Here is a 9,492-nt window from a genome sequence, read left to right as displayed (position 1 = left end):
AGTGTGCAACACTGCATGTGCCTGTGTAAAGCAAGGGCTTTCCACGCTATGCTGGCTCCTTTGCTATGTGTATGCTATAGTAGGCTTTTACACACACCGTGGGATTACTTTGAAGATTGTCTGACATGTTTATGTGCATGCATATATACTATGTATGTCTTTAAAAGAACATTTATTCTGTGCAGCTCTTCCTGCTCCTTTTTTGCTATTTTCCTTCATGGCTAGCTTGCTGTCCTTCTGCTGCATTTCATAAAGATTAAAAATAAGGACATGAAGATTAATTGAGTTTTGATATTTACTGTCCCTCCTGAATAGAATTTTTCTCCTCTTGATTTACAGATCACTTTATAGAAGAGCTAGATTTACTGCAACTGGTCACTAATACACAAATTTTGCTAACTAGAAGAATTCTAAATAGATTTTAAATTTAGACTTTAAAATATTAGATATACATCTGTGGTTTTTCTTTCTTAAATAGTAATTTGCTAAAGAAATTGGACCAAAATGCCAGACCCCCTTCTATACTGGGGAAGCTGCTATGCTGCTGACCTACTTTGCCTTAACGTTACTCAAATTGGTAGAGAGAGACTGATTTATTGTCAGGCACAACCTCTTGTAGAAACTCCCTCTTCACTACACTTACACTTGTAGATGGTGGCTGCGTAAGACAGATGTTGTTGGGGTTTGCTTTACCAGAGGAATGTCTCTAGTGTCTGGGGCAGGGGTTGGCATATGGTGTAGACTGTGGCACCCTTCAGGGAACTGGTTGGATCCTGTATTGGGAAGCCCTGAAGTGGCTTCCAGCAACCTTTGCAATTACCTCTGGATGTCATTCTGATCCGAGATCTAGGTGAGGTGTATTTGTTTTGTGCCAAGTAACCCAGGTCTTAGCCTAGGGATGTGACACAGGTCCACATTGGGATGCAGTCCCTGTAGTTCAGAGAGTTTCATCGAGTCACTCACACAGTACCAGAGTCACATCTGTGGATTTCTGCAGGATCAAACCCTGGATCTGTGGTAAGGGGTTAGATATGTGGGCAGCAGTTGTGAATTTTAAAATAGATTCAGTTAGAACTTCTTATGTTTCATTGTTGGTCTCTGAAAGTTTTCCAGTAGCTTTTAGGACCCCTTCTAAAATCAGACATGATGAGATACTGCTGGGTTCCCAAGTTCAGCTTTACTCAAACCATGTCAGTTTTTCTACCTGCCTCTCTCATTTAACTGGAATTGACTGCAATTCATTTGGCAACTTTATAGCCTGGAATAGTTGTCTGCGAGATTTTAGTATCCAACATGTATGGAGGGATGGGTCTGTGTGTGCCACATGCCTGTCCTCTGGTGTGGAAGAAGATGCCATACCAACTGGTGGCACTGCAGAGATGGAGTGAGTCCCTTTTAATATAACCATGTCTGTAATACTGCTCTCCCTATTTACTTACAGTCTTTACAAACAAACAGGGAGTACAGGGAATAGCTAATGAAAAATAATAAATAAGGGGGCTTGTATGCTGAGTATATTCAAATACAATATTGAGTATCTTCAGATGGGAAGCTTGGCCTGAAAGATAGTGCTGAGTCAAGGGATGAAGAAACTACAGGCTATGCTTTTGCAGAGACTAAACACTTTAAAATGACCCCACAGCCCACAGCCCTAAGTCAGACTGATGATAGTGACTTGAAGAGCAGGCCTATTGCCTGTGTTTTTGTCCTTCTACAGACATGGCTGTGCTTCAACGGCAGTTTTTGTCACTGCAGTGCATGCCCTGACATTGGTTATGTTTACGCTCCCTGCCTTTCTTTTATGAAAGTGTTCCAGATCACAGCCAAAGGAGAGTTCAAGATGCAATAAATCACTGTTGGCTCTGAGGTGTCATGGACTGCTAGACAGACTGGGTCCCTTTCCAGTCTGATCTGGGGAAGAGGACATACCACAGAAAGAAGTACTGGATTGAAGTAAGATACAAGCGGTTAGGAAAAACTAAACTAAACTAAAATTAAATTAAAAAAAAAAAAAAACCACCACAACAATCCTGAAGTTGTCTGGAAAAGCTAAAATAAAATTTAGGCTTTCCTATGTAATCCCAGCCCTAAGTTAGGCACACAGTGAGCCTGGAGAGTAACAGTGCTTCCTTTCTTTTAGAAGAAAACGAGCCATCCTAATTCCGTTTGTCCATGATGTGGGATCAGATGTTGTTGTCTGATAGAGTTCTGCAGGCAGCAGTTTGGGGGCTTAAGTCCCTAGCTGTTGTCCTTCTTTCACAAATGGTAGAGGTCTCTCAGCAACAACGAGCAAGGATATTTTAACTGGCAATGTTGACAGGGACAATTTATAGCCTATTGTGTGCATGCAGCTGCTGAGCATTCATATCCTGCCACCATCTTGGCATTCCTGACCCTATTTTTGACAAAGGACATTTAACAAGGAATACCTTCATATCTTAGCATCATTTATATCCTGCCCGTTTGTACTTTTTCTCTGTTCCCTTCCTCCAGCTTTCCCCCCTTTCCACACTTCTTACACACACACACACACACACACACACACAACTCAGAAAAAATAAAATTGTGTGTGTTTGGGGCAATGAAGATAAAACCATCATCACACACCATGAATAAAACTGTAGCAGAAGGAATGGTTGTTAACATGTCAGTTAGTCTCAATGCCACTTTTGGACTCCTTTTTCAGATTTTTTTCTAGTTACTATTTCCTGACAATAAGTACCCGCATTAAGTGGACAGCACAAACTAAAAAAGGACAGAGTAACATCACATAAGTAGTTGAAGAGCGGGTGGAAGATGGTAGTAGATTATTTTCTGCAAGGGAATTGTGTACAGTGGGGGTGAGGAAAGAAAAGCTGAGATTCTCGGTTCCAGCCATGCTTTGTACTTGTGGGGTACAGCACAGTCGCATGACATTAAGAACATACTGTGCAATTGCACCAAGCAGTCCAGAAGTGCTCAGCCCAAGGGTGTCCTGCTCTGAGGCGGTGGCTTGCTCCATTGTTGCTGGAGAGGCTTGCTGGGGTTTCAGGAAGGTGGGCAAACAGCCTTAAGATTTTCTGAGTGATGCCCAGAGTACCAAACAGTTTAGGCAGAAAGAACTAATACAGATTAAAAGTAAGTGACTTGTGCATCTTGGAAAACAGCCCTATTCTTGGTTCTTCCTTTTATTTTCCTAAGCTTCCCCTGTTTTTCATCCTGCCTTTGGGGGGACTCGACCTGCTGGCTAGCTCAGCACACAGGAGAAAAGCTGGTCTGGCTGTGATTGACAGGGCCATGGTGTCCTGTCAGGGGGGCTGTGCTTTAGAAACAAAATTGCTTTGGGAAATTGCAAAAAGATAGCTCTAGTGAACTAAATTGGAAGTGCCTTTCAAACATAGGGGTGCTCATCCTTTTCTGTTCCTTTTCCTTCTATTATTCATCTGCATTCTCAGGGGATTGCAGAGAGGTCTCTTTTCCTCATCTATGATTCTGTTCCTTCTCTCCCCTCTCCCTGTCTTTCACCACTGAAGCATCTCAGCAATGCCAGGAGGCTGGTATGCCCCGGAGGGTAAGAATAGCCTACAATGGCAGAGATAACTCCTGTTGTTGTTTGTCTGCTTGCAGTTGTCTGGACAGAGGATCCACACAAGAGGTAGGAACAAATGGACCTGAGAAGCTAGAGCTTTTGCAAGACAAAGTGTTAAAGCTTTAAGATTATTTATTTCAGCATCCCAAACTAACAGATAGATCATCAAAATAATGATCAGTATGTCCTTGTGTCCAAGTTGCTCATTTCCATTCTTTACCCTTAAAATTAATTTTCTTTTTTATTTTCTTTCTTCCCTAAGTCTCATCTCCTTTGGAAATGCCAAAATTGTTAGGACATCAGAAGCTGGAGGTATTGTGAGACTGTTCAAAGATGGAACACTGGGACTCACTGGGATTTTTGATTGTCACACTCAACTATAATGTGACTATTGTGGGTAAGTACTTTAAAAGAGCCTCTTCTTTCTTTTGCTGCTCTGTATCCTGAAGCCGCCCAAATGTCCTACTGATAATTTCTAGCTACGCCTCTGTGATCCTTACAATAAGAAACTGTTCTTTAGATAAATGATATGAGTGGTTAATGTCTTTCTTTTCTTGTTAAAACAGATTCCTACTCCTTCTCTCACAGACTCTTTTTTTCTGAAGTTTATGTACAGTATTCTGACAAGGTTTTAAAATTTGTCTGCTCTTGGTGCCTGAGTTTCCAGTCAGCTCTAATGGCTGCTGTAGGGGTCATGGTGAAAACACACAGAAGTAATGCTTTATTTATACCATAGAAAGTGAATGGTAGAATGTATACAATAGCTTTAGCAGTGAATTAAAAAGTTTAAAGAAGGAAAAAAAAAACCCTCTCTTTTACAGGCAGAAGTTTTTGGTTTATTCCATTTGTAGTTAATTACCACTGCTTCTCAGGCTTTACAAAAGTTCATATGATTTAAAAGAAATACAGTTGTTTTTTCCTCAGCAGTCAACTGAGCACTTTCCCTTTTTCCTCCATATTTAAATAAGACACTGTTCTTTTTCGTGGGCTACTTTGAGCAAAGTGTGAGACAGAGAAAAACTTTCAAGGGCCTTTCAAAGACCCTTTGCCTCCAGTCATGGACAACTGCTGTAGTTTGTGCTGTGCATTGCAGGGAGTATCCAACTAAGGCGCAGGGGAGGGGGATGAAGGGGCTTGTTCTTGTATGTTTAATCAAGACTGAGTCATTAGGGAAGGTGATATGTGGAGGGGTTATCTCTAAAATGTATGTCATACTATACTTCCTAAGGAGCCATTGATTTTTCTTAAGCAGCACTCCCTACTGTACATGTTCTAATTAAAAATTGATAGTGAAATAGCATGTAGTATTTTGAACTTAATTAAGTAATGTGCTTCAAGCACTTTGAGGTCCTTGCAGGGAAAAAATGCTACCTAAGGATGAAACATTGCATACTAAAGATAACTGATTCTGTGCAGATGGTGTTTTCTATTGACCCACACAATGTCGGAAAGAGAGTAGCAATACAGCCTATCACCCAATGCAGGAAGCTGAAAGCACAGCAAAGCCACCACTGAAGTTCAGGTGATTAAAGATAAAATGGAAACGCTTCAATTTATTTATGGTTAAATAATATCTTATTTTGCTGGGAGCAGCAATTTTTTCTGATCATTTCTCATATGGCTGCTATATCCTTAACCTTATTGCAGCTGAAGTTTTTCCGCTTCAGGGTGCAGTTTTACTATTCTAGCCCATAATCAGCCTACTTGCCACAAATGGTTTGTATAGGGCATCCAAACTCCATGTTCAGTGAAACAACAGCTATCATACAGTGTTGAGCAAATGTTTGAGTATTTTAATATCCACACCCACTACAGGGAAATAACTTTATGGAAAGCAGAAAAGAATGTTATTCAAGACAATACTTGTAAATACTCATATACTTTATAAGAAAAAATGCTTTGGGATTTGGATTTTTAAAAAATTTGGATTTTTAAAAAACCTTTAGAATGTCCATTGGTGTTGTTTCTCAAACTGCCTTTAAAACCTTGTCTGCATGTGAGATGTGCAATCACTATTAATGACTTGAGATTTTCAGTGCATTTCTCAGTCATTAACTCCATATAATGTTCTTCTTTCAAGTCACTGACTCTTGCTGTTTGTCCGTCTATGGTTACAACTGGCTTTTTAACCATTCCTTAAAGCGCAGAATTAATCTTATCACTCTTCCCCGTTTTGTATGCTTGCTTTTTATTCCTAACTGGTTAGGTTTTTTCCACTTACCTTGGCATGTTTTAAAAATATGTGAAATTAAGGCAGCAGATTATTAAATTAAATTAATTTTCAAAACTATATTGGGAGCTTGTGACAGGACTCAAAAGGAAACTTGAGAAATCCAAGCACTAAACTTAACTTCAGATGTTGGCTTTTCTCCATGCATTTCTACAGAGTAAATTTTCAATTTGTTGACAATGTAACAGTGTATCTTTAGGCCTTCCTGTCTTGTCCAAAAAAAAGATTTTTTTTCTCCTTTTTTCTTTTTTTTCTTTTTTTTTTTAATGAATAAGTTTGTCAGTAATACAGCAGTGTGCGTGTAACTACAAAAAAAAAAAAAACACCTTTTAATAAAAAAACCTACTTCATCCAAAGTCCTCCAATAAACTGTAATGAACAATATAGTCTCATTCAAAAGATATGACACGTCGTGTACCGATGTCTGATCTTTCAGTGTTATTGTAATGGAATATGTGTAAGGCCTGATCTTTCCAATCAAAGTGGATGAGACCAAGCCCTACAATCATAAGAAAAAATTCAGGGAAAGATGAAATAAGCAATATATGAAAATGCCAAGCTTGTAAGGCTTCACTTGGTCTTGGTATCAAGACAGAAGGGAGCTTTTGGTCTGAATGGAGAGAGAAGCTGCGCACCAAGGTTGAAAGACATGATCGAGGTGAGGCACCTAAAGAAACAGCAGAGAGCAATGATTGGGCTACACATGTACACACACAGATGTACATTTGTAGAACATCTTTCATATGTTTCCTCGTAGCACTTGTTAACTAGCTCACTAGTACATGCCAGTGTAGACACAACAGAGGTATTTTCTTTACTGTAGTAAAGTTTACATACAATTCCATGACCAAGACCAAGAACAAATACTATGTCATGGAACAGTGTTGTGTATCTAGAAGTTTCATACTGTGGTAGCTGACCTATAGTACCAAAATCAAACAAAATTTGGGTGTGGAGGTATGAACCCAACAGCAAGGAAGAACCGTAAGTGAAATGGGATTATTAACTTAGTTGTGAACTCTTTTCATTAGATTTGGACATATTTAGAGTAGTTTTCATTAGGCTGAGGTTTGCATTGGCGTGGATTATTGTACATCAAACTCCTACACTGTTGAGTCTAGATGAAGGTTGTGGAATGTGTCACTTAACACGTTTTCACACAACTTTCAGACCAAGTCCAAACCAACCTCAAGAGAAGTTATTAAGGAGGGTTACAGAGGCTAGTTCTTCAAATGTTTTGTGTATAGAGAGCATATCACTGTTGTACCTGCCTTCCTTTCAATCTCAGTGCTCTGACTCTTTTTCTTACCTTTTTTTTCCTTTTAGGAAAGGTCTGGCTAATGTTAGTAATTATGCTGCGAATGGCAGTGGTAGTATTAGCAGGCTATCCACTCTACCAAGATGAGCAGGAGCGCTTTGTCTGCAACACCCTTCAACCAGGATGCTCCAATGTTTGCTATGACTTGTTCTCTCCTGTCTCTCACTTTAGATTCTGGCTCATTCAGACTGTGTCTATCCTGCTACCTTATGCTGCATTCAGTATTTATGTTCTGCACAAAGTAGCTATGTACCTTGTAAAAATGCACTGTTTGGCACATGGATGCAAAGAGAATAAGGGCTTATCAAGTCCCAAAGACCTGAAAGAGCTCTGTACAAGTGTTGTTGTCAGTAGATTGGATTGTGGTGCACACAACCTAAGTGTCCTTAATTTTTCTGGGGCATATACTGTTCATCTTCTTTTTAGGACACTACTTGAGGCTGCCTTTGCAGCTGTGCAATATTTCCTCTTTGGATTTTTTGTTCCTGAGCGCTTTTCCTGCTACCATTCACCTTGCACAAGTGCGGTTGACTGTTATATCTCTCGGCCCACTGAGAAATCCATCATGATGATTTTCGTCTGGGGACTCAGCAGCCTAACCTTTCTGCTTAGCCTTGCTGATCTCTGCTGTGCTCTCCGCAGACTGACAGTAAGAAACCAAAAGAACAAGCTGCTGGCAAACCTGCATGAAGAGAACGAGTGCATTTTAAACCTTCCCCCAGTACAGAATGGTAGCTCTTCTCCACCTCAAAATCAGGACCATCCAGTATCAAACAGCAGCCAGACCAGTGATGGCTCCTGCTCACTTCTCTCTGAAGAGGAAGAAGTGGCTGCTCTTCATCCGGAAGTGGTCTTTCAGCAGAATGCTAGCACTAACCTTAACAGCAACAGCAATAAGCCTTGTATACCAAGAGATCTTGCTGTTAAACAAGATAGTGCTGAAGTACCCTTGTGTGCTGGTGACCACCAAGGAACTACATGTGGACAAGTGAGACCCAAGCTTCAGCAAGACTTCATTAAAGATACTCCCCTGACTTTGAGGCCTCAGATCAAGTCTCACCTTGGAGTTTCTTCCTCTGTAGTTCAGAGTAAGCTTTTAGGATACTACCCTTCAGCTGAGCTAAAACCCTCTGATGCACAATCAAATTACAGCAGTACTAGTTGCTTGAGGTCAAAAAAGTCAGAATGGGTGTAAAGCCCTGAGCAACCACTGGCCTATGATCCTGGCAGGACAAGTCATTGCATCACTGTGACAAGGTTTCAGGTAGTTTCAGATACATCTCTTGGCTGTGGTTATGCTGCAGAGACACTCTACTATGGTGTGTTCCTCCACTGATGAGGAAGCAAAAACCTTGGATTGGAGATGGAAAGATATTACATTAAGGGAACTGTTCTTTGAAAAATGTAACACATTTTTGTTTTTTCTGAGTGTGAATTCAAAATGCTGCTGCCTGCCACTGATTTGACTGACCTGGTTTCCAGAAGTACTTGTGAACGCTTGTTTACCCTGACCTTGTTTTATTGCAAAAGATTGAGCTTATGAAAGATGTGACTTTCAAACACAGTTGTACGTTGTCTGCTCTCACAAGGTTATTTTATCTCCTCATACTATATTCTCAAAGCCCACTCTAAGAAAGGATATTCAAGCAAGATGAGTAGACAGTGAATAAAATAAAAACACATGGTCTGTAGCAAAGTGTTAATGTGTAAAAACCCCCTGTATCTTACTGATGGAAGGCTATACCTAACCTTGTTAGCAATGCCATGGAAGTACCTTTCTCTGCCCCTGGTGTTAGCTGGCCTGGTCTGGTCGCATCTGATTTATTCAACTCTAATAGCATCCCAAGCAAGGTTGCTTCACCCAGATTACCTGTTGGGAATAGTCCTGTGCTTGAGAATTGCTCAGAAGAGAACTAGATGGGTATCAGCCAGAAGGGTATCAGAGAGTGCTCCATCAGCTTGGCAGTGCAGGGGCCTGAGCACCAGTGCCCATGTCTTGGCATTACTTATTGTGCACTCACGTAGATGTACGACTGACACATCTACAAGGTTTAATGAGTCTCAGTCTGAAATAGTCACACTTGGGTCTTGATTTCAGTAGGAGGAATGAGTCACCTGACCTCTTTTAGGCATCTCTGAAGGTAAGGTGAGTCACTTTCTGCATATACCTATTTCTCCCACAACATGATTATGTCAGATCTGGGCTTAGGGAAAATGGTTCCTACCCTGAATGAAGGATACAGTGGCAATGTTTGTGTCAAAGTTCTCACCCTCTTTGTCTGACAGACTTATGCTAATCATTTGAAAACGTTTCTAAATTGAGTGAGTCACAGAATATTTTATTACTGTCATGCTTTGTGCTTTCCTTCAATGTTA

The 9,492-nt window shown here is 40.4% G+C and overlaps 1 protein-coding gene across 1 annotated transcript; it reads left to right on the top strand.

The window, feature by feature from the left end:
• Window positions 1-3,901: 3,901 nt before the first annotated feature.
• GJD4 (gap junction protein delta 4) lies at window positions 3,902-8,311 on the top strand. Its single transcript, XM_061348348.1, has 2 exons — window positions 3,902-3,965; window positions 7,125-8,311. The coding sequence occupies exons 1-2, from the start codon at window positions 3,902-3,904 to the stop codon at window positions 8,309-8,311; spliced, it is 1,251 nt and encodes a 416-aa protein (XP_061204332.1).
• Window positions 8,312-9,492: the final 1,181 nt, after the last annotated feature.

The sequence above is a fragment of the Neopsephotus bourkii genome, unplaced genomic scaffold (genome assembly GCF_033783945.1).
Source record: "Neopsephotus bourkii isolate Nb327-2 ecotype Australia unplaced genomic scaffold, CSIRO-AGI_Nbou_v1 NB_53, whole genome shotgun sequence".
NCBI lineage: Eukaryota > Metazoa > Chordata > Aves > Psittaciformes > Psittacidae > Neopsephotus > Neopsephotus bourkii.
This window is presented reverse-complemented; position numbering and strand designations above follow the sequence as displayed.

Coding starts and splice junctions, on each gene's coding strand:
- GJD4 (XM_061348348.1), top strand. CDS start 3,902: ATGGAACACTGGGACTCACTGGGATTTTTGATTGTCACACTCAACTAT. Junction 3,966..7,124: donor CTATAATGTGACTATTGTGG/GTAAGTACTTTA, acceptor TTTTCCTTTTAG/GAAAGGTCTGGCTAATGTTA.